This window comes from Oryzias latipes, chromosome 19 (genome assembly GCF_002234675.1).
Source record: "Oryzias latipes chromosome 19, ASM223467v1".
NCBI classification, from domain to species: domain Eukaryota; kingdom Metazoa; phylum Chordata; class Actinopteri; order Beloniformes; family Adrianichthyidae; genus Oryzias; species Oryzias latipes.
The window spans coordinates 7,525,332-7,548,932 of record NC_019877.2 but is presented as its reverse complement, the minus strand read 5'-3'; the positions used below and the strand labels follow the sequence as shown (position 1 = coordinate 7,548,932).

At 39.7% G+C, this 23,601-nt stretch overlaps 2 protein-coding genes across 4 annotated transcripts; one reads left to right on the top strand and one right to left on the bottom strand.

Moving 5' to 3' along the window:
* The first annotated feature begins 2,028 nt into the window (after positions 1–2,028).
* sult1a4 (sulfotransferase family 1A member 4) lies at positions 2,029–8,357 on the top strand. The gene is made up of 7 exons (XM_004080301.4): positions 2,029–2,741; positions 3,640–3,768; positions 5,323–5,420; positions 5,722–5,848; positions 7,023–7,117; positions 7,437–7,617; positions 8,192–8,357. The coding sequence occupies exons 1-7, from the start codon at positions 2,555–2,557 to the stop codon at positions 8,302–8,304; spliced, it is 930 nt and encodes a 309-aa protein (XP_004080349.1). The 5' UTR covers positions 2,029–2,554; the 3' UTR covers positions 8,305–8,357.
* Positions 8,358–8,518: 161 nt separating this feature from the next.
* Positions 8,519–19,637, bottom strand: LOC101171864 (sarcoplasmic/endoplasmic reticulum calcium ATPase 1). 3 transcript variants are annotated; one of them, XM_011488036.3, is made up of 24 exons: positions 19,365–19,637; positions 18,693–18,710; positions 18,418–18,500; positions 17,477–17,581; positions 15,405–15,543; positions 14,702–14,782; positions 14,520–14,605; positions 14,138–14,435; positions 13,884–14,050; positions 13,709–13,797; positions 13,511–13,613; positions 13,291–13,422; positions 13,086–13,202; positions 12,796–13,014; positions 12,602–12,713; positions 12,291–12,514; positions 11,985–12,205; positions 11,694–11,896; positions 11,527–11,612; positions 11,321–11,454; positions 11,123–11,240; positions 10,889–11,006; positions 10,600–10,642; positions 8,519–9,156 (listed from the first exon to the last, which is right to left on the bottom strand). In XM_011488036.3, the coding sequence occupies exons 1-23, from the start codon at positions 19,480–19,482 to the stop codon at positions 10,638–10,640; spliced, it is 2,976 nt and encodes a 991-aa protein (XP_011486338.1). In that variant the 5' UTR covers positions 19,483–19,637; the 3' UTR covers positions 8,519–9,156; positions 10,600–10,637. The 3 variants fall into 3 exon arrangements, with proteins under 3 accessions (XP_011486338.1, XP_004080348.1, XP_023805142.1); XM_004080300.4 differs by lacking the exon at positions 10,600–10,642; XM_023949374.1 differs by lacking the exons at positions 8,519–9,156; positions 10,600–10,642 and having other exon boundaries at positions 10,881–11,006.
* Between the last annotated feature and the right edge of the window lie 3,964 nt (positions 19,638–23,601).

Sequence of the window (23,601 nt, the reverse complement as noted above, 5' to 3'; positions counted from 1 at the left end):
AAAAAGCACCGACAGTTGTTAATCCATTTTTCCCGTTGTATAAATCTTTATTGGGATAGGTTTAATGTTCTTTGTCTGGAAAAAACACACTTAAAAAAAAAACGAAATTGTTAAACAAAAACAAAGGGAATCAGACAACTTTTTTATTTATGGGGGGGGGGGTATTTAAACCCCTTTTTTATGTTATTTCACAAACTCCTTTGACCTTTTTGTCCTCTCTCTTGTTTTTCTAAAAGACACATTTAAAAAATATTGATAAAAAAGAACAACATCAACATAAGTAACAATAATTCACAACACATTAATGTAATTACTGTCATAATTAATGTCATGAAAATACAGCTTTGCATGCATTTTTTGTACTTTAAAGAAAAAATAGTCTTTGCATCAAGCTTTGAAAGAACTCTCCCCACCCCTGTCAACTTTTAAACTCATAAGATGCAGATCTTACGAGCACGCAACCTTTTGTCATTTTATCCTGACCTCTGATAGAATCAACAAACAAGCCCAGACAGGATAAATGGTTCTGTACAGGATAGTAGTTTCCTGCTGCATTCTAATATTTCAGGCCCCCAAAAACATTTAGGTGTTTTATTGTTAGCTGTGATCTGAATAACTCAAATATATGGAACTATTATTTTATGCAGAGTCAAATAAATGTACAAAAATATATTTCAAAATTCTAAATCCTCAGATTTTTAGATGGATTTGTGATGTGTTCCTTTTAATGGATGTGCTTTGCCCGTTTCTAGTGAAATAATTGTTTTTTCAACTTCTAGTCTGAAAGATGAACTAAACTAAACTTTTAAAAGCTTTTGGACATATTTTATGTTAAACTGAATGTTCTCAGTTGTTGCAAATAAATGCTTTGAAACTTTTCTCTAAAACCTGATTAAAAAAAAGGCACAGTGATGCACAGACTCTTTGTTCAAATGTGCAAATGACTCTCTTTCCCACTTTCCAGATTCACTGAGGTCTAAATAACCTCAGCACAATGTGTTTTAATCTCCCTGACTATTTGAGGTATGAGTGATTTGGAGGGAAAACATTCTCTCTCTCTGCCTCTGTAACTCTTTGCTTGCCTTGTTTTAAACTTCTTTACCCGATTCTGCGAACTTTGAGAGAGCGTTGTGTACTGAGAGCTCCCAGAAGAAGCACTAAACTTTGTAATATTTCCAGCAACGCTTGTGATTTGATCCGGAAAGACATCCGTTGACTTTACTTTGTGTTTGTCTAAGCAGACCACAGAAGACCTTTTTTTTCTCCCTAAAGAACTGTTCTTCCTTCAGGCTACTTTTAAAACTTGGCAGACCTTATTTGTTTTTGTGAATATTTTTTTCTGGAAAAAAGAGCAGCAGATGTTTAAATATGCTTCATTTCTTTGTTGAAACCTCAGAATCAATTTTTTTTGTGTGTCTTTAAACTGCAGATTGTCTCAACTTCAAAGCTGATGAAATCAGTGTTGAACTCTGGAGGAGTTCAGAGCTCCACGCAACAATCAGTTGAGTTTATTTTCTTTAAAAACATCGTTTCTGCTCTCAGCCGGATATTGAGAGTGGAAATCCTGTGATGTCTGAACAACGGCCTCTGGCGAAACAACCAAAGTTCTTGAAGATAAGCAGCTAATTGTAAAGCCAGACGTCTTCAAAATGAAATCATTCTCAGAAATATAATAGTAGAAGGATAGAAAACCTCAGCCGGGTCATTTTAATGTAAAAGCTACTTTGTTGACTGTAAGAGGGTCCAAAGGTGTGTTTTTGCTGGGCGGCTTCCATATATTTCCTGTGACTCGTAAAAGAAAAGCAATAGTCTTTTCTAAAATAAAGCTTCTACTACAACAGTTGTTTGCTTAATGTCCAAAGTTAAAAAGCTTTTTTTTTGAGCAGTCAGATTGAATGTTAATCCATCTTCTGTGTGTTTTCAAACCGAGGCTCACCTCTCAGTGGCTTGTTTAAGACCCTCCCTTTTTTTCCCCCCATGTCAGGGTAAGGCAGAAAAGTTGTGAGAGGAAGTGCAAAATTCTGGGAAGTTCATACGTAACTGGGAATGTTACATAAAAGCACTTTAGTGCAGGTCTAGCTGTGCAAGTTCCAGTGTTTTGCAGAGAGGTAGGAACCTGGTACAAGCACTCAGCCAGGTCGCAAAGATAGAAAACAGCAGAAACATTTGGAGGAGAGGAAGTACTCTGTGTTCAGCAAAGATTCCAGGGGATTACCGTTTTTCAACTGTCAGACTTCTGTTTTTTCATTCAGAATCTGAGGACAAACCACAGAAATCCAGAGGAGCAATTTCTGGACAGCAGGAGGAGACAACGACATCGTGACGAGGAAGTATGCACAGTCACTGTGGGCTTTCCCCAACAAGCAGGAAGGTATTTTATTACGGTGGGAATCTAAGGTGTGCAGAAGGCAAATCAGCCTTGAATGCTGACAGAGCCAGCTGAAGCTGGAAGCTGAAGGACAACAACCACCGTGGCCTTTCTGGAGCCGTCTGACTGTGGGAAATTGGCTTCTGGATTTCTAGTGTGTGTTCAGAACTTTTGCTGGAATCAGTCATGTCAGAAGAAGAAAATCTATCCTACAAAGAGGCCATCGAGAAGGCCGGCTCCTCCATCACTCGCTTCCCTCTCATCCACATCAGAGGCGTTCCGCTCATGTGCCACATTGCCAACAATTGGGACTCCATCTGGGCTTTCTGTCCTGACCCGTCAGACCTCCTGATTGCCACCTATCCTAAAGCAGGTATCCAACGCTCACAGCTTTGGGTGTATTCTATCTTTTCTGATGAAGTTGTACTCCTTTTATATGTTAATCCATACCAGGGGTCTGCAATCTTCAGCACCTAGAGAGGCGTTCTGGGCCATTTTTTACCAACCAAAACCCATTTTCACTCTTTAGAAATCTAAGACACTGATTTCTTTTGACAGAGGTTTACATGACTTACTTTCAAAATAAAAGACACCCTGTGTCACAGGATCATTTCAATGCAGCTAATTTAGTAGTAGGTCGTGTAATGTAAGCGGTGATTAAAAGAAAGTACTTTACCGCTTTTAGTGCATCTCAGACAGAAATTTGTCAATCTAACAAACAAAAAGGAAACGTTAGTTAGTTTGTTAGAATGTTAGTTTTAATTCTGGATGTGCTTAGTGATCTCCAATTGCAGTTCTATGGTGGGGCGGGGCACAAAAAACTGTCAAATTTTTAAAATTTGATTTATGAAACATTCTATCCTTAACTTTCTGTGAATAAGTTGAATAAAGCTTCCGTTAGTTTGCCCTTTTTTTAATTCTTCACAGTAACTTTTTTTAAATTAAAAAAATATTTTTTATTTTTATTTTTATTTTTTTAACCAAAGAGCCACAATGAAGGTTAAAAGGGCGCCATATGGCTCTGGAGTGCAGACCCCTGATCTTTACCAATTAAAATGTTTTTAACAAAAATGTTCCATTTAAAGCTTCAATGCAACATTAAGATACTTTTATTGTCTATCCTCAATCGGTTCTTGAAGAGTTTTAATGAGTTTTCTAAGAGGTTCATCAATGTGGGGCGTCATTTCCAAACTCAAAGAGTGGAAAAGTCACGCAGATTTGGTTTCCTGCTGAAACCCATTTGTTCTCTCTGATGTTCCGGGGATCTTTAGGCACCACGTGGACTCAGGAGATAGTGGACCTGCTCCTCCACAATGGAGATGCTGAAGCCTGTAAACGAGCTCCGACTCCCATCCGCAGCCCCTTTCTAGAAATCTGCTCCCCTCCCCCAATTCCCTCAGGTACGTGTTCCTGCCTGCCCCACGCACATGTGGACGTTCTCGCCTCACATTTAGAAATCCCTGTATTACAGTTCTGGGTAGAATCTGCTCGGAGCAGTGGTTGCTTAAACAAACAGGGTCAAAGAGGTATTAACCCATGAGTGTTTGCCTAACGGACCCCCCCTGCCCATCCCCATCCCTGACAAATTCAGGCTGAAAAAACAAACATAAAAAATTCAGAGATCTCAGGTTCTACGTATTTGTTCCCGCTCTGATTTCTAAAAGAGTAAAAAAACAAACAAAAAAACACTGTTCTTTACTTACTTAAATCTACACCAGCAGGAAGCAGTTTTCTGAATATTTCAAATTAAAGGTACTTCAAAATGTTTTTTAAATAAACTTTTAAAGGGAAAAAAAAGCTAGACTTTGACCTCATGACTTAGTTTCTAATATCAGTTTGGCTTAAAGTGGTGATAAAGGGTTACTTTCTCTTTTCTAAAGTCTCCTAATAATCTTTATTTGTAAGCTTCAAACAAAATGATTGCAAAAAAAAGCTTTTTCTGAGTGAATTGGTAGAAACAGAAGCAGATAATAAGACGTTTTTGAAGCTATCACACAAGTTCAACTCAGTTCATTCCCTCATTTGAAGTATCAGTGATCTTGTTTGTTCATTTTTCTCTTATCAGCTTAAAGAAATCTTTTTCTCTCTGCCTAATGTTTTACTGGAGTAGATTCCAAGCAATAAAAACTAAAGTTAATTAAAAAATTCTCTTATCTTTTTCTTTATTTTAGTAAAAAAAATACCCAAATAGATTATTTTTGATTAAAAAAAATAATAAATCAACTGAGACAAATTTGTTTTTTGTGCATGTTTTGTATTGTAAAAGGATGCTGCAGTTCAGAGCAAAGAGTCGACTAAAATTAAGTCCCCTGACTTCATAACAGACCTTTAAAAGCAGTCCTTTAATATTTATAGATTACTATTCATTTATAGTTTAATCAATACATCACCAGTTTGGAGTAATATAAAAGTTATCAAAATCGTTTTTTTTTATTGTAACTAATATAAGTTACTCAAAGAAATTGGTCAAAACTTTAAAATATTTTCAGTTTTATTTATATTTTCTCATAAAAATAAAGAGAAAAGACTGCTGCTCCTGTCTACTGCTCTGCCGAGTTTCCAACCACATGATTCCAGGGTGTTAATTATTGAGCTGCAGATGCTTTGTCAGCTTTTATTTTATCACCTTTAATACACCAGTGCTCATGCAAACGGCTCATTTGCAGCTTTTGTTGGACACAAAATACACTGAAACAATTTCTCTATTCAACTATTTGGCAAGAAAAAATAAGTAAATAAAATCAAAGAATATATAAACAATTTTAACTTAATTTTGATAATTGATTCTCAAAAGCCTGCAGATTCACTCCAACATCAATGTTATGCCCACTCTGCTTTAAAAAAGCCTGTTTTGAGTGATGAAATAAGGATTTAAGAATTTTTTATAACAGAAAACTGAATGTTTGTGAATCACCCAACATTTAAAATGATAATATCTATTCATTAAATTAAAGGACTTGATCTTCTGAAGAAAATGGATCCCCCAAGAGTCATCAAGACTCACCTGCCCTTCCAGCTGGTGCCTCCTGGGTTTTGGGAGAACAAATGCAAGGTGAGACACAATCTGTTGGACCTATTATAGCCAGCCCAGAATTTCACAAGAACTGCATTTTTCTTCAGAGGCCTTTTTTTTGTGTGGACTTGTGCACGTTCTCCCCGTGAAGTCCAAAACATGCTTCGTAGGTTAATTGGTGTCTCTAAAGGTGTGCATTGCTGGCACCCAACTCCAGCAACCCCGTGACCCCGAAAGAGATTCAGCGGGATCTGAAAATTCAAATATCCTTCCTGTGATGAGTTTTATTGTTGTAAACCTGTTTTGTCTGTTTGTTTGTTTGTTTGTTTGTTTTTTCAAGGCAATATATGTTGCACGCAACGCCAAAGACAACCTGGTGAGCTACTACTACTTTGATCTGATGAACAAGACTCAGCCTGAGCCGGGGCCGTTCGACGGCTACATCAACAAGTTCATGAGAGGAGAGTGTAAGTAGACCAAAGGACATTCTTTTTTTAGGTTATGTGGCTGTTTATTTTCAATTTCTTGACACATTATTTCTGACATTCAAGTGTTATTCCACTCCTGAGAGCCTCATTATGCTTCAGTGGCTGTAATGGGATTACCTGCACTCCTATGGAGCGCCATAAATACCAGTCAGAGGAAAGCACTCCTGCAGGTCAACAAAGAGATTTTCGACAAGTATGACAGTTAATGGAATTTTAGCTATTTAAAAAGACTTTTTTTAAGTCTTTGCCGCAGGTTTGGATTTAAATTGTGGAGTCAGGAACTGGTGGTGTAGGACCCAATATGCAGGACACCAGGCATAGTGGCAGAAACGCTTACCTAAAATCATGGGAGCAACAAAACTGGTGACAAAGCAGAGCAGATGACCTGACAGTGAAGAAAGGAAAAACCAGACACTAACAAAAATGAAAACAGCCGTGGAAGGTTAACATGAACCTAGAGAGACTGACAGAACTCAAGCATCACTTAAAAAGCAAACTAAACCAAAGAATGCTCACATAAGGAGGTAATAATTTGTTCAGTGTCAACAGCTCTTGTGTAATCTATAAGTAATGTGCTACACTTAATGTATTTTCTGATTCACTACAGTTGAATTTTTGCTTTCAGTCGTAACAGGCAGTGTCAAACATCCACTGTGTACATTTTGACATGAAATTTCGGTCTTTTGTGATACATAATTTTAAGTGTATCTCAGTTTGGCAATCAGCTATTGTATTTTATGACTGGTTTTATGTTTTGGTGTAAAGCCTGTTGAGAAAACTCTGTTGTAATATTGGGCTATATAAATAAAATTGAACTGGTTTTAAAGTCAGCAATTGTGTTTTTATTTTAATTACCCACAAAGAACAGTCACGGAATGATTTTGTAAAAATGCAATCAATATTTTAAAAGCCATAATCAGGACGTTTTCAGCCAGACGCTGCAGATATGAGAAAGTTCCCCTATTTTTAACACTTTCTGCAACAAATTGGTCCTACTGGTAAACAAAAGAGAAATAAAATCCACAAAGAGAAGTGTTTTTATGGTTTAAACATGATTTAAAATGGAAAGAACCGGTACAGAGTGTTTTAAACCTACAAAATTTTTTTTAGAGCAGCTTTTAATGATTCAGTTTAATGACTTGTTTTTTCTCAGTGTCATGGGGCCCCTGGTATGATCATGTGAAGAGTTACTGGGTGGAGAAAGAGAAGAGGAACATCCTGTACCTTTTCTACGAGGACATGAAAGAGGTGAGGAGAACAAATGGAACATGTTGACATGAACATCACATGCCACATACACCCCAGTTTTTAAAGAAGCCAAAATGTTTTCGACAAAACTAAAAGAATAATAAAGCTAAATGTATGAATTTGATTTAACTTTGTTTAAGTTATGTTTTTTTCCCTGCATAATTTACGATCATTCATCATCATTAATTTACAATCCATTTTCTTCCCTCAAAACTTGTATTTATAAAACTAAAGTGCAGCATTTGTGTTCATGTTTTGCTGTTTAACTTTTAATATGGTTCAACATTAGTTTTGCCAAACCAAACACTCTTTACTGCAGAATCCTCGCCGTGAAGTTCTGCGCATCATGAAGTATCTGGACTTGTCAGTTTCTGACGAGGTCATCAACCAAATCGTGGAGCTGACGTCCTTCAAGAGCATGAAGGAGAACCCCATGGCCAACTACTCCTGCATCCCATCTCCTGTGTTTGATCAGTCCGTCTCTCCGTTCATGAGAAAAGGTTCTTATTTTCGGATCATAGTTTAGAACAAAACTGCTCTATGTAAAGGCAAATTAAAAAGATTATTTGGAGGAGAGACATTAAGAGAATGCTGCGATTCTTTGATTGTTATTTAAAAAAAACACAAAAAAAGTTTTTAATTTTTTTATCTGTTGAATCATGCATGACTCATGAGCTCCTTCTTCCTTTTGATATAATGCAATGCTGCCCCCTAGAGGTCCCTCAGTTCATAACAAGGACCTTTAAGACTCAAAAAGCCCATTAATCACCTATAAGTAGATAAATGCTGCTATGACACTTAGTCATTATAAAGATTAATAAAGATTCCCTTCTTTTGTTGCATTGCAAGAGAATACTATAAACTTATTTCATCCAATATATACATTGTACTGATTTTTATTTCAAAATTGATAGATTTGCTTCTCCTCTCCAAGAACAGTTTTAGCAATAAAACAGTTTGTCGAATATCTTTTTTAATCAGTTAGTGTAAAAAAAAAAGAAAAAATGAAAAATATTAAGGAGTCTGAATTTTTAACACTTGTGTCGTCTTTTCTGCTTTTTGCTCTCTGTACAGGGGAAGTAGGCGATTGGAAAAATCATTTCACACCCGAGCAGGCAAAGATGTTTGACGAGGATTATGCGGAGCAAATGAAGGATGTCAACATACCTTTCAGGAGTCTCATCTGAGGGACTTTGATTGATCCAGATTTGCTTCAAAAATTATAAGAATAAAAAAAAAACAAAGACCGAGGAACTGTGCAGCACTTCGATAGCAAACACTGTCCGGAGATTTGGCACAAGCTTAAAACCAAAATGCAACAATGCACTTCATCACAAATATAAAGGAAATCAACATTTTTGTGCTAAGGGTGAATGAAATTTACTCAACAATGTGAAAAGATGAGTTTTAAATCATCACTTTATTAGAGCTTATCACGTAAACAAATAAATAAGACCAGAAGTGTTGTGGACATGCCCATTTTATGTCATGTGACCTCCAGCAGAGTCCGCTGACTGCATAGGTGCCTATAGAGACTGTAGGCAGCTGGAGGCATGTTTTTTTGTTTTTGCCCCTATGAAAACCTGCACCACACTTTACAGAGCCCGGCTAAAGCAGGACGGCTGCACGAGACACAAGCAACAAAGACTAGAGTAACCAGCTGGAAAGTCAATCTTATGAAAATGGACAGAGGACACATGAACACAACAGCTGAGAATATTCAAGGTTAACAAAAAAGAAAAAGAAACACTTTTAATACATACTTGATCTCTGAGAATAGAATTTTTATTAACGTTTTAATTTTTTTTTGTAGTTAGGAAGTTTCTCTTCTTTTAATTAATCTCCTTTACATGGACACTGTTTTTCTTCAGATATTTGGCAATTTTTTTATATAAATAATTTTAGTGGTGTTTTCTCCTCTCTTTTCTATTGGTTGGCTCACTATGGCTCCCCTCTTTGGTTGTTCTTTCTTCACCGCCTCGTTCTTTCCAACCCTAAGGATCATCTTCTCCTACGTCTCTAATGTTTTACGTCTGAGCCTGTTGAAGAGAAAACACATCAGTTGGACACGTCTGTGAAACAGTAATAACCAAACAAAGACCACCAGGACAAGGGACGATGACAAATTTCTTGGAAAAGTACAAAATCTTTGCCAAGTTGAGACAAATCTCAGTGAGAAAGCAGGCTGGGATCTAAAAGATAACTATGCAAAATCAAACACAATTAAAATAAAATAAAATAAATGTTCAAAAAATTGGATGCAATAACATTTTGCAATCATTCATTCATTTAAAATGATGTTACATGGAATCAATTAAAAATATTTTGATAAACAAATATCAAAAATGAAATAAAAGTGATCATAAAAGTCTGCAAAACTGCAATTTTAAACGAGCATGATATATTTACTGAAATAATTAATAGTAGGTATCAAACCCTAACCCCAAACCTTGCTCTAAAAGAATTGGATATAAAGCATTAATTTCTGATTTGTTTAAAACTAAAATTTCCACGCTGCCATCAAATGCAGCACAAAACTTTGAAACGAGGGTTAAAAAAAACCCAAATAAGAATACTTTTTAAAATCAGCTTTTAAGTTACACTCATTCCACTTTTATTAAACCGTCGCTATTTTAAGGTTAAAATTTGATCACAGCTTCAATTCGGTCATTTCACTCATTTTTGAAAATACTAACAGAAGTGTCAATCTAATGCAGCTTGCCTGATGGTGTTGCACAAAACAGGAAAAGCACATTTTTGTTTTTAAATGTTCATGTTTCAGGGATTTCAAACTCAAGGCCTCGAGGGTTGGCCTCCTGCTGGTTTTCCAGTAATCTTGCCTTACCTGCTGCTGATTACCGGGGTCAGGCGTTTAGCCAATAAGGAGCTACAACGGCAGGTTGGTTGGAAACATGTTTGACACCAGCCCTCAAGGCCTGGATTCTGACACCCCTAGTCTATATACTATATATAAATACTTTTATAACATTTGCTAAAAATTAACCATGCAGTAAATGGTTTATAAGAAAAACACGAGTCAAATCTGTTGAATGTTTTGTTCTGTTTTAATGGCTTTAGCAGGTTGTGATAATCAAATAGGCCAAATATTTACACCTTTGTGTTCTTTCTATACAGTAAATGCTAGAAACCATTTACTACATGATTAAAAACAAAACATGGAAGGAAGGCCAAAGGACTTGCGGGACAAACCCCCAAACTCACCTGATTTGTCCAAAAAAAAGCAAAATACTACTGCAAGGCAGAGGGCATCCCACACTGGAATCTCCTCACACAAATCCTGTTCTCATCACTTTGGAAAACTCAACCTTAAATGTCTGGTGGTCAATGTGTAAGGAGACTCCAGAGTGCCACATCAACACAAGTTTTACACCAACTTTACAATTGAATCAGAGAAAAATGGAAGGAAAAAAAAGATAAAATATACAAAGACAAAACTCGATGCACAGTGACAGGAAGAATACCTTCTTTAGTTAAAGGCTAATGGAGGTGGTTGATTGATTTATTCTGGAAATGAACAAGAGGGATCAGTGAGTTAATGATGACAGGAAAAAAGTGGCATTAATAACACAAACATATCAACTGGGCTTAATCAAACAAATGTATTAAAAAAAGAAGCGTTAATATGTAATAAGTTTTGAAAAAATGGAAATATTAAAGGATTAGACAGTTACATTTTAATGGGTAATTGATGATCAGAGGACAAAGAAATTTGTTTTGAAACTGATGGGCAAAAATAACATGGTCACTTACTCTCGACGTAGTTGCGGGCGACGAACTTCAACACCTCATCAATAAGAATGACGGGGAATGAAAGCTTCAAGACCACCATCCACTGATCTACACTCAAATGTTTCAACTTGAAGATCATCTGGGGAGAAAGGAGAGATTAGATGCAGATTATAGAAACCAGACGTATTGTAGCTCCTCAAAGACTTGCAGAAATGTTGGTCATTTCAAAGCATAAAAAGGAAATGTGTGACTCACAGGCAGAGGATCAACATAGATGATCATGAAGTGCAGGCTCATGGACAGGGTCATGGCAGCGAGCAGCCAGAAGTTGCTCCATGGGGGCATACGCACCAGAGACTGGTTCTCAGACAAGCTTGGAAAAGAGAATGATGTGCCATGTGAGGAACAGTCTATCTTTTGTCCAAATTACAAATGCAAGTTTTGGAGTGGCACCTGTTAAGGGCATTGCACATCTCGATGGTGACCAACACAGACAAGGCCATGGTCATGGGAGGACACTCTTCAAAGATCTCGCAGTCAATGCCGGCAAAGTCCTCATTGTCAGCGTGGCACTGCATGAAGTGGGACTGCACAGAGGAGAGTCAATGAGTAAACGCACCTGTGTTTGGGTAAGTTAGAATGATCAAATGATGATTTACCAGCTGGTAGTAAGTGATTTCAGGGCCAGTTGGATCGTAGAGGAACCACCAGGCAGCACCACCGACAGTGGCAGCACCGACATAACCTGTTAGGAGACAAAACAATAGGAAAAGGTGTTCCCCAAATTCAAGAAAACTCCAAGGTAGATTTCAGAAGAGAAACCTACCTCCAATGGCCATGTATCTGAAGAAAAGCCAGCCAGAGATCAAGGGCTCCTTGGGGGAACGTGGGGGTTTGCCCATGATGTCCAAGTCAGGAGGGTTGAAGCCAAGGGCGGTGGCAGGCAGACCATCAGTCACCAAGTTGACCCAGAGCAGCTGGACAGGGATCAGAGCCTCGGGCAGGCCAAGAGCAGCAGTCAGGAAGATACTGAGGAAATGTGAGAAGACACCCATTGTTAACCTTAGTCAAAGCAAAGATTCAGGAGAGCATCAGACAGGACACATAGACTACTCACCAGACGACCTCACCGACGTTGGAGGAGATGAGGTAGCGGATGAATTGTTTCATGTTGTTGTAGATAGCTCTGCCCTCCTCAACAGCAGCCACAATGGAAGAGAAGTTGTCGTCAGCCAGGACCATCTCAGAGGCAGACTTGGCAACGGCAGTGCCAGAGCCCATAGCGATGCCGATCTCGGCCTTCTTCAGGGCGGGGGCATCGTTCACACCATCACCAGTCTGGAAAAGGAGAAGATAAATAACGCTTCTGCAAAGTTTTCAAATCACTGCTGGAAAGACTCAGCTGGTGTTTCCCAGATCTTACCATAGCTGTAATGTCATCAAAACCCTGCAGGAACTCGACAATCTTGGACTTGTGGGCTGGCTCAACACGGGCGAAGCAGCATGCTCTGCGGACGGCCTCAGCCTGCTCATGGAGGGGCAGATCGTCAAACTCACGTCCAGTGTAGGCCTTGCCAGAAACATCCTCATCTTCAGAGAAGATGCCAATACGACGGCAGATGGCAATAGCTGTTCCCTTGTTATCGCCTGTCAAGAAAAGTCAGTAAAGTTATAAAATATTTTCTAATAGCTATGGTGTACATTTGCCATCTTGAAAATGCAATTCATACTAACCAGTGATCATAATGACACGGATTCCGGCATTTCTGCACAACTCAATGGAGGAAGTCACCTCCTTGCGAGGAGGATCCAGCATTCCCACGCAGCCAACAAAAGTCAAGTCAGTCTGAGGAAAAATGAGTGAAAAGAAGTGAAACCAAAAGTTTGGCAATGACATACTGTTCTTAGTTAAATCTATATGACTTTACCTCATAATCAACAAACTTGGTGGAATCCTCAAGGACCATCTCTTCCACCTTCAGGGGCGTGTCACGTGTAGCCAGGGCCAGGCAACGGAGGGTGTCGCGGCCGGTTCCCCATTCCTTGATAACAGCCATGATCTTGTCCTTGATGGCATTGGTAAGGGGCACACGGGTGGTGCCAACACGCACATATGCGCACCTGTCAATCACACCTTCAGGGGCACCCTGCAAAGGTACCAGAATGGTTATTCTGTGTTTTACAGCATAAACGCATGAGAGGAAAACTAACAACTGACCTTGACAAACATTTTGGCACCACCGTCACCTTTAGCTGGGGTGCAGTACACAGACATGGACTTTCTGTCACGGGAAAACTCCAGAGTGAAGTTCTTCTTCATGAGCTGTTTGATCACCTGTTGGAGGATGTACAGATGTTATTATTTTTCACAAACTTGAACTTCTTGGTTCAACAAAACCAATCTTCCTTTTGGGCATCCTTACAGAGCAGCAGGCGTTGGCCCTCTCGACCCTGGAAAGGTTCTTTACATTGGTGTTAAACACGTTCATCTTCTCAACCAAGCAGCACAGGGCAGTCTCAGTTGCCTCACCGACTTTCTCATATATCTTCTTGGACTAGAAGGAAAAAGGAGCATGGGGAAGGGTTTACACCATGAATGCTCATGAAGATGTATTGTTGCACAAACAGAGCTTTGGGTTTTACCTCATTGTAGTCCAGGGAGGAGTCGTTGCAGAGGGCGCAGATGGTGGCCAGCTCAACCAGGCCATCATACTGGCTACAGTTTGTCCTGGCACCTCCTTGTGTCCTAATGTAAAAGGAGAGAATTGTAGACAGATTAGACAGGATTCATTTAAATGATGTTATGTGAACGATGAGACATTGCAAGGAGAACAGACTTACACCTCGCCTTCTGGGGTGTATTTGGAGCCAGAGATATCAAAGGCATCAAGATCAACATGGTCCCCATCGGCGTTCTTGATCACAAACATCTGCAAAGCAGAAAGCAAAGATCATCTTTTCTCTCAATTTTAAGTTCTGGTTTAAAAACTCTGTGTTTCCATGAAGACACACTGACCTTGGTCACACACATCTGGTTGGTTGTGAGGGTGCCAGTCTTATCAGAGCAGATGACGGAGGTGCAGCCCAGAGTCTCCACAGAAGGCAGGCTTCTGACAATGGCGTTCTTTTTGGCCATACGGCGGGTTCCAAGAGCCAGGCAGGTGGTGATGACAGCAGGCAGACCTGAGATATGTTAAGGGAGTTTGATTTGTTGTAGTTAAAGGATAAATAAAATTACAGTATAGGCCTCAGATTTTTTGATTCCCTCACCCTCAGGGATGGCAGCCACAGCCAGAGCAACAGCGATCTTGAAGTAGTAGACGGCACCGCGGATCCAAGATCCTCCGTGGACAGGGTCATTAAAGTGGCCAATGTTGATAGCCCAGACGGCAACACAGATCAGGGAGATAACCTTGGACAGCTGCTCGCCAAACTCGTCTAGCTTGGCCTGCAGAGGAGTTTTCTCCTGCTCAGTGGCAGCCATCTGGTCACGAATCTTCCCAATCTCAGTGCCGACTCCGGTGGCAATAGCCACACCAATGGCCTTGCCAGCTGCGATGTTGGTACCCTGTGGGGGGAAATTAGGCAGGGGAGTCAGGTCAGGGGTAAAAGGACCCAAACAACAAAAAATGTTGAAACTTTTTTAACTCACAGAGAAAAGCATGTTTTTCTTGTCCTGGTTGACAGCTCTCATGTCGGGAACAACTTCAGTGTGCTTGATCACACTGACAGATTCACCTGAGAATGAAAGAAAAACAAAAATAATTTAAAAAAAACACTAATGCAGATTCGGGGGAACTCATTATTTTTTTTTTTACCATTTTCTTGACTTACCAGTGAGGATGGACTGATCAACACGCAGGGTGGTGGACTTGATGGAAGTAATCCTGATGTCAGCGGGGACTTTGTCACCAACTGTGGGATCACAGAGCATCAACATTAAGGAACTGTCCAGTCACAGAGAAATTGGTGGGAAAATTGTGACAGCCTTTTGAGAAGTGATTCTGAATCTACAGTAAACCCACAACAGGTAGAAAATTTTGACAAAAACCCCATTAAAACTAGTTTATTGAACATTTTCATGTAAGATATATTTGCATTTTGTTTCATTTTTTGGTTAAATTTATCTTTTTTGCAGTGTACAGTCAAAATGTAATCAAAAATTAAGAACGTTTTAATCAGAAGATGTTTGTATCAATTGAATACTAATATACATTTCTTACAAAAGGGGTCTCTAAATACTTTTTTAATGCACCCCAATAAAATTTAACAGGCCAAGGCCTTGACCAATGAAGTGAGAGGAGCCGGGGATTGACACAGTCAGCTGGAGAGCACAACATGTTTACACTGACAAATAAACAGAAGAGGGTGACAGCGGCTGTGGAAGAAGAGGGGCAACAGGGCCTGCATAGCGAGGGTATTTATATTCATGATTTTGTGCAGTCAGCATGTTTTTACCAAGGCACTGCTGCCTTAAAAAAGACACCCAGCTTTGAAGAGTTTTTATCTGATATTTCAGTGAGGAGCCAGTCCTTACCTGACACCTCAACGATGTCTCCAGGGACAATTTCTCTGGCCTTGATCATCTGCACGCTCTTTCTGTCAGAACGATAAACCTTGCCCATCTCAGGCTCGTACTCCTTGAGAGCCTCGATGGCACTTTCAGCATTACGCTCCTGGGAAACATACAAAAGTCAGAATGTGAAAAAGGTCCAAATGAATGAAAATAATTATCACAACTTTAAAAAAGTTAAACATAAATACAATTTTTGTGCCCCATTTATTTGTAAAAGTGGGCATTAAAACAGGTCAAGGGAAGTCAGCACACCTGTTTACCCATGCTAGAAGGCTAGCAGCCCACAAGATTACCCAATAGGCTTACAGTCAATTCCAATTACACAGTACTAGACAAGTTGTGGATGAAACATGAGTAGGTCACATCTGCAATTTGATGTGCGCTTCTCCAATGCTTCAAGGGTCTATGGTCATCTGTGATGCATAAACACTAAGTCCTAGTGCGGAACATGGACAACCAGCGTGTTTGTGGTTATTCTTTGACAAGCAGGACTAAGTGTGATCTGAAATGCACACCATAGATTTAACAGCAGCTTGTCCTGCCCAACTGTTTAAATGAGGATACAGTGCCTTGCAAAAGTATTCATCCCTTAGGATGTTTGTCCCTTTTGTTGCCTTCATAAATCCCTCAATGTCAATTAAATTAGTCTTTTCTCACAAAAAAATTTACTAGAAAAAAACTTTCAATGTCAATGTGAAAACAGTTTTCTACAAAGTAATGCCACTAAAACAAAAATAATTAAATGAAATATAATTGTTTGCATGATTACTCACTCGCTTTTAAATTGAATGGTCTAATTCAATAGAAGTTCATTCAATTAGTAGCAATTGTCTCACAATTAGTGAAATGAAGATGACCTGAGTGGGTTGTGTGTGTCCCAAGTGACTCAGTTATAAAATACTAGTCTATGAAAGGTCCACATACTGGTGGAACGGTATTCCTGGCTACCATTTCACCATGAAGACAGGAACACTCCAAGCAACTCAGAAAAAGATCTTCACCGGACAAAGCTTCATGGGAAATGGTATTGAGAAAGCCACTGCTAAAGAAAATACATATTACAGCTCGACTAGAATTTGGCAAAAAGCATGTGGAAGACTCCATGATCAAGTGGAAGAAGATTAATTGATCTGATGAGACCAAAATTGAGCTTTTTGGCCATCAGACAAGACAATATGTTTGGCTGAAACCAAACACTGCATATCACCAAAAATTCACCATCCCCACTGTGAAGCATGGTGGTGGCTGCATCATGCTGTGGGGATGTTTCAGGCCCCGAAAGGCTTGTAAAGATAGAAGGCAGACCGAATTTTGCTAAATGCACTGAAATCTTGGAGGACAATCTTTTTTTGTCTGCAAGAGAACTACGGCTTGGGAGGAGATTTATTTCCCAGCAAGACAAAGATCCAAAGCATACTGCAAAATTTTCACAGGAATGGTTAAAAAAGAACCAGGTTAATGTTCTGGAGTGGTCAAGTTAAAGGCGAGACTTAAATCCCATAGAGAATCTGTGGCTGGACTTGAAGAGTGCTGTTCATGCCTGGCATCCACGCAACCTGTCAGAACTTGAGCAGTGTTGCAAAGACGAATGGAGCAAAATTCCAGTGTGCAAATGTACAAGACTGATTTAGATTTACCCACACAGCTTTGATTGCAGCCAAAGGTACATCTACTAAATACTGACTTGAAGGGGGGGAATGATTATGCAAGCAATTATATTTCATTGTACATTTTTGTTTCATTGACATCACTTTGTAGAATTCTGTTTTCGCGTTGACACTGAAGGTTTTTTTCTAGCAAATTTTTGCGTGAGGAAAGGCAGATTTTGTTGACCATGAGGGATACATGAAGGCAGCAAAAGGGACAAACATCCAAAGGGGTGAATACTTTTGCGAGGCACTGTAAGTGGAGCAGCTGTTTTGGACACTTGGCACAGGCGCGATGACAGCAAAACTCCCTGCATACTGACACCTGCAGAATTAAGGCAACTTTGACCTGTGCACTGGATAATTGCTGAGGGCCCTGCCACTGACCTGCCACACTCCAACGATTGCATTTGCAATGAGAATGAGAAGGATGACAAAGGGCTCCACAAAGGCAGTGACGGTCTCCTCACCCTCCTCAAACCAGGCCAGCACCTGCAACCAAAGAGGAGAATTGGTAAGCAAACAGGACCCCATGGGGAAAAACATTGAAATATTAACTTTCAAAAACCGAAAGAAGCTTTTGTGAACTAAGATGTCAATGTTTGTTTGTGTGAATGGGAAAAAGTTATGTGGTTTAAGGAAATATATGTTTTTGGAAACATTTAGCTTGGTTAATTGTCATAAAACGTCCAAACAGGCAGTTTTTAGATCACTGTTTCAACAATAAAAACAATATTATTTCCTTTCTAGTGCTGATACCCACTGTTATCATAAAATACATTATATGGGTACATAATTGCTTATTCGCTCCCTGCTCCTCCTAAGTAGGGCCCTCTGTTCCTTCCTACAGTCCTGACCTTTCCTGAAGGATTCAGTTTCTCTCCTCAGCTTGGGGCTTTCTTAAAATAACCCCCCCCCATACCCTGGCCCCCTACACTGCTTTGACCCCCCGTCTCTCACTGGCTCCTCAATATTCGCCTTCTAAGGCTATCGTGACAGCTGGCTGAAGGGGTGAAAACTGGGCAAAGCAATTAATACACCTCCTACAAGCCTTCGCAATCCATCTCCCCTCTTCTCAAGTTGTCATCTTCAAAAATACTTGGAGGGGGCTTGAGCGGGGGGATGTGAAGTTTCTTAACAAAGTGGGCATGTAGTCATGATCAAACACACCAAGGCTGCTTTAAGGAGTGGTTTGTGCTGTGAAACACGCAGGAGAAGACGGAATGAAGACGAAAGTGTGGATTGAAGGACTTCATTGTGTGCCTGAAGCTACATGAGCATCACAGAAACAGCATGTTTTTCAGAAGTTTTGGCTAAAAAGTACTTACAAAAGAGATGCAGGCAGCCAGCAGCAAGATCCTGACAAGCAGGTCCTCGAACTGCTCAATGATCAGCTCCCAGATGCTCTTGCCTGAGCAAGAAAAGAAAATCAGGAAAACCAAGGAAGAAATCAGCGACATAAAGAACTAAAATAAGCTTAAAAAATATATATATTTTTTTTACATAAACAAAATAAGTTTGCAGAATAAATTAGAAAAAACTGTTGCTGACGTTAAGTGCAATGCGACTTCACGTGAGTGTTCTCCTTATGCTTGATGCTTACCTTCCTCAGCGGGCAGCTCTGGTGTTCAAAAGGGATGCAGAAAGAAAGAGAGAAAAAAAAAACTTTGTTAGTTGGTGTTTATCGAACGAACTGGAAAATATGGATTATATCACAACAAAATCACTGGTTTCACAAATATTCTGCTAAACATAAATTAACAAGTTCTGGGTAGTTTTGGGGCATTTTACCATGAGTCTGTAGGGTTTCTTATGTTCTAACACACATTAAAAGGTGATAAACTGGTTTTGAGGACCACATCACAAGCACTTTGTGGCCTATGTTGCCACTCCAATAATCATCAATCTGCATTGTTTTGAAAGATTGTTTGACTCTAAGTCGCTTCATAGCCTCTGTTTAAGTCTAAAGGAGTCCACATGTCAATGCGAGCCCATGTACCAGCTAGAAAATGTCTCAATCACCTCTCTAGCCATCGTCTTTGCCTATCTTTAAATAGCTCCCCAAAGTCTCTGAATTTCTACCAGCTGTTGCATCTCCTTCCTGAAACAGCTCAACAAATGTGGAGGAGGTGAAATCAGGAACCCACAGATCCTGCCTGTGGAGTATTCTGCCTGTGGTTGCTTTGACAGTCGAGTGACTGGTTTCTCTGTGTGGCCTGCGCCCGAACGTCTACTGCGTGAGTCCTTCCCCATCCCAGACGCCCCAAACTCTCACCATTGTAGCCGTACTTCTCCAGGTTCTTCTTGAACTGGTCAGGAGTGAGGCCGGTGTTCTCGTTGACCCCAAAGTGAGCCAGGCATTCTGCCGGGGTCTTGGCGTGTGCGTTCTCCATCCCTTCTGGATAGACTAACCAGGCCTATCCGCGCTCTTTTGCTTCTCTTTGCTTTTTACTGTTTCTTTGTCGCTTTTAACCTTGGTCCACCACCCTCACCTGGAAGTGTGGCACCCTCTAATTCAGGAGTACTGACAGAAAGAGCAAATAAGTGCCTGCACGCTCAGGGTTTTATACCACCAAAGGGTGCGCGATGGGAGGGACCCCCTGCTGACATATGCGTCCACATTCCACCTTGGGCGGATATGGTTGAGGGGATTGGGGTTGATGGTCAGGGGGTGGAGCAATAAGGAAACATGGTGGACTTGGACAGGAACTTGGGGTGCAAGGCTTGGATTTGGAAAGGAGGTGGTGGGGAGGGGGGGGGTGTACCATAGATGAAGATCTGTTTTTGGAATATGCATGGTCAGTGGAATAAGAGGACAGGAGAAGGAGAGGGAGTAAGACAGACGACCATCAGGGTGGGGGTGGGGGGGTTGAGGGAGCATTGAGTGACGGCTCAACTGGTTTCTGCTGAGGAAAGGGGGGCAAAGCCGGATAAGAACACTGCAAACAAAGTACCAAAAGGGAAATAGTGACAATTTGCCCCGGCATGTTTGAACGTTTGTGCACCAAAATTGTCTCCATCGTTGGGACATTCTTTGAGGGACGACACAAACGGGCGGGACGGTGAAGTGTGATGTGAGGACGAAGGGTTTAACCAGAGTTTCTTTGGAGAATCATCCCTGGGGGGGAAAAAATATCCCATCACAGAGAGGTTGTAAATCCAAGAGGATCCAATTTTTTTCTTTTTTTTTTTTTATGAGAAAACAACCCACCATGGAGGAACGGCTTCAGGACGCTGAAAGCTGAGATTACGTGTGAGACAATGGCCTCTGGTGGTTGATTTAAAGCACTAAAGTCAGAGCATAAAATGTGTCCAGATCCCTTTGATTTACTATTTGTTTAAAAAAGCTGACAAACTGACACGCCATAAATATGAGAACTTTCCAAAGTGTTTTTATTTATTTTTTTGCCTCTTGTCAGTTGTGAAATCATAGAAGAAACGTTTCATCGCCACCTGGATTGTTTTTTTGAATATTTTCCATCGAAACAAGGAAAAAACAAAAAAAGCTTAATTAAATCTGTCACATTTGAAGGAAAAACTTGATTTTCGTTCATGAAAGTATATCTTTATTTTTGGAAAATCCAATTAAAAATCAATATTAGCGATAAACATTAGTGAGAACATAAATGAACTTGATTTCTGCTTTATATGAATTAGGTTAGTTGAACCATTTTTAACTTTAGTAAAATCCCTGTGGGGTTCTGACCCATTCTTTATAACAGTTTGGTGCCATTTTTCTGTTCAGCCATTCTAAAATTTGATTTTTTTGCTATGTATTTATTTATGTTATCTAAGTCTTCTTTTAGTTTTCTTTCCAATTTTAAATCATCGTTGTGATTAAATATGTCATTCAAAAGAAGAAACGTGTTTCTTTTGGCTTTTTTTGTGATATTGAATGCTAAATTGAAGAATTTTCTTTTTCAGAAGAGTCATTTAATTTTGTTTATCTAGTAAGAATCCATTAACAAACTGTTCACAAACTAAAATAAAGGCAAGTTGCTGCAATATTGACTCAGCTCTATCTCCCATCTGTGCTCAGTGAAGGTGGCATTGGGGATTTGTAAATAAAATAAAATAAAAATTAAATATGAAATCTCCTTTATTGTTAGATGCAAATACATGTGAAGTTGTAAGAAGGAAAAAATGGTAAAAATTAGAATGAGACTCATCCACTTGAATATAAAAAATAGAGAGAGAGAGAGCCATCTTAAACTAGCTTGATGTTCCGGTGACTGCAGTTACAAGTTCTGAAGTCTAATATCCACGGGATGAAGCCAAACTCCTTGGATGAGCCTGCAGGAGGACGACTGCTGACAAATTAAAAATAAGGATAAAATAAATGTGACCAAATAATTCAAAACAGCCTCATAAAAACAGGTGAACGTCAGCGTCAGATGGCAGCATCTGTCGTTGTTTGAGCTAAAGTGGACTTCATGGGAGCCAATCAAGGAAGACGCCTCTGTTGAAAGCAAAGCATGAAAAGAGAAAAAGGAATTTGCATCAATAGGTAATGACAAGTCCTCACTGGCACATTGGGGATTAATTTACAGCTGCAAACTGTCTTAACTACAAAACACAGAGGTGGCCCTATCATGGTCTGGGTCCATTTTACTGCATCTGCCAAAGGGGTTTTGAAACTTTGCAGGTACATCGAAATTTCAGGACTATCAAAGCATTCTAGCAAAGAATTGTGCTGCCTAACAAAATGTTCCAAGACAGAACAAGCTAAAGAAAAAAAAACCAAAGAGCAACTAAAAGTAACATTTAACTCTTTATGAATGCCCCTATATCAATAAATCCTGAGGAAAGACCTGAAACGACCTGAAAGGAGACACCGTAGAAACCTGAGACAATTAGAGCAGAGGGGTGGACTCGTTAGAAGGTGGCGACCTTTCATTAACAGTTACTCAATCAAAAGGTCGAACAACAAAACATGAAATTAACGGTAACATTATTGTTTTTTTTAGAATTCTTGTAAGACATACAGTTCCATTCAAGAGTAATGTTGGGTTTTATTTAACATTATTTTTTACATTAATTTAAATCATTTCAATTATTTTAAGCTGCTTTTAATTTTATTGAATTCTTCTTTTCATATTGAAATTGATCCTTGAACCAATACATTAAGTTATGCAGAAAGATTTTAGATTTTTTGTTTTACTTTTGTTCTTTTTCAAATTTGTATCACAGAGTCAAAGAAGTAAAAAAAAAACAACAGGAAGCATTTACATTTTACTGATTTAAACTCTCCTATTGTCTAAAAATCATGTGTCAGGACACGGACCTTCACTTACATGTTTCTTTTTCACAATAAAATTGAAAGTATAATAAAAATCTTGGGATTTATTTATTTAATTATTTGTTCTTTTAAGTCACTTTGACACTTGAGTTTCTGCTGCTTTCCCACTGAGAAGGACCAAAACCAGGAAATAACTTTGTTGACTAAATTCAAGAACAGAATCAAACAAAAGGCATTATGAAGATTGAAAAAAAGGCAAAAGTATAATTTTGTTTGTTCGTACAACTAGAGCAGGGATTGGAAGCTCAAACTTGATTTTATAAACTTTTTTTCTGCTGTGCTTTTTTTTTTTTTTTTTTTCTGCTGTACTAGACTGCCATCTCCATTTCACCCAGTGGTTCTCCTGGCCTCAGCTGTCGTACAGCCACTGTGACCCCTGAGACTCGGGGGGTTGGGGGGGGGGCTGTGATGGGGTCGGCCTGTCAGTGTCTCCCTCAGGGAACAGCAGTGACATTTAACTCAATATCCCAGAAGGATAAGGTTTCTCCTTCGCTCCCCTCCATCTTCCGCCTCCAGTCGACCGCTGAAGTGTCGGTAGCCTGTGTGTGCAGGGACTCCTACAGCGTAAGCCCCTGGAAACTGGGACATGCCACACCCTCATCCCAGGCTGAGGGATCACCGAACGCCACCCTAAACCACCGAGCCCTCCCTCTCAACCTGTGAACTTTATGCGTGTGCCCAGCTCTGGACAAGTGTTAAGCGCCGAGGTGGTGCACCTGCACGCATGTTATGCAACTCTGCTGAAATGCACGCCACAAAAAAAACCTGACAGGAACAAGCTTGCCCTTTGAAGACATCCCAAAGAAAGTCATGAAAGATTCAAAGAAACATTGAAATTCTGGCTGTTGGAGTAATAAAACATATTAAAAAAATGAATGCATATTCGTGCGAGGGCAAAATACTTATAGGAATCCTTGATTGACAACATCTAACTGTACTAGCAGTGAAGAATTAATTGGTGCTTGGCAATAAAGCGATGGATAAAGGAGCTATGGAGCTGGGGTTAGCAGGGTGCTTGTTACAGCATTAGCTAATAGTAATAATAGAAGTGGCAGCTGAGTCTCTGAATCCAGAATTCCTCACGGGATATAAATACAGCAGGTGACAGTGGGCCACAAGCCACAGCGCTGCTGCAGCTTTCAGGCGCTTGTTTTTTTTTCTGGTCAGAACATCTGAGCTTTGGCTCGGGCTCTCGGCTTTCATAAGATGAAAG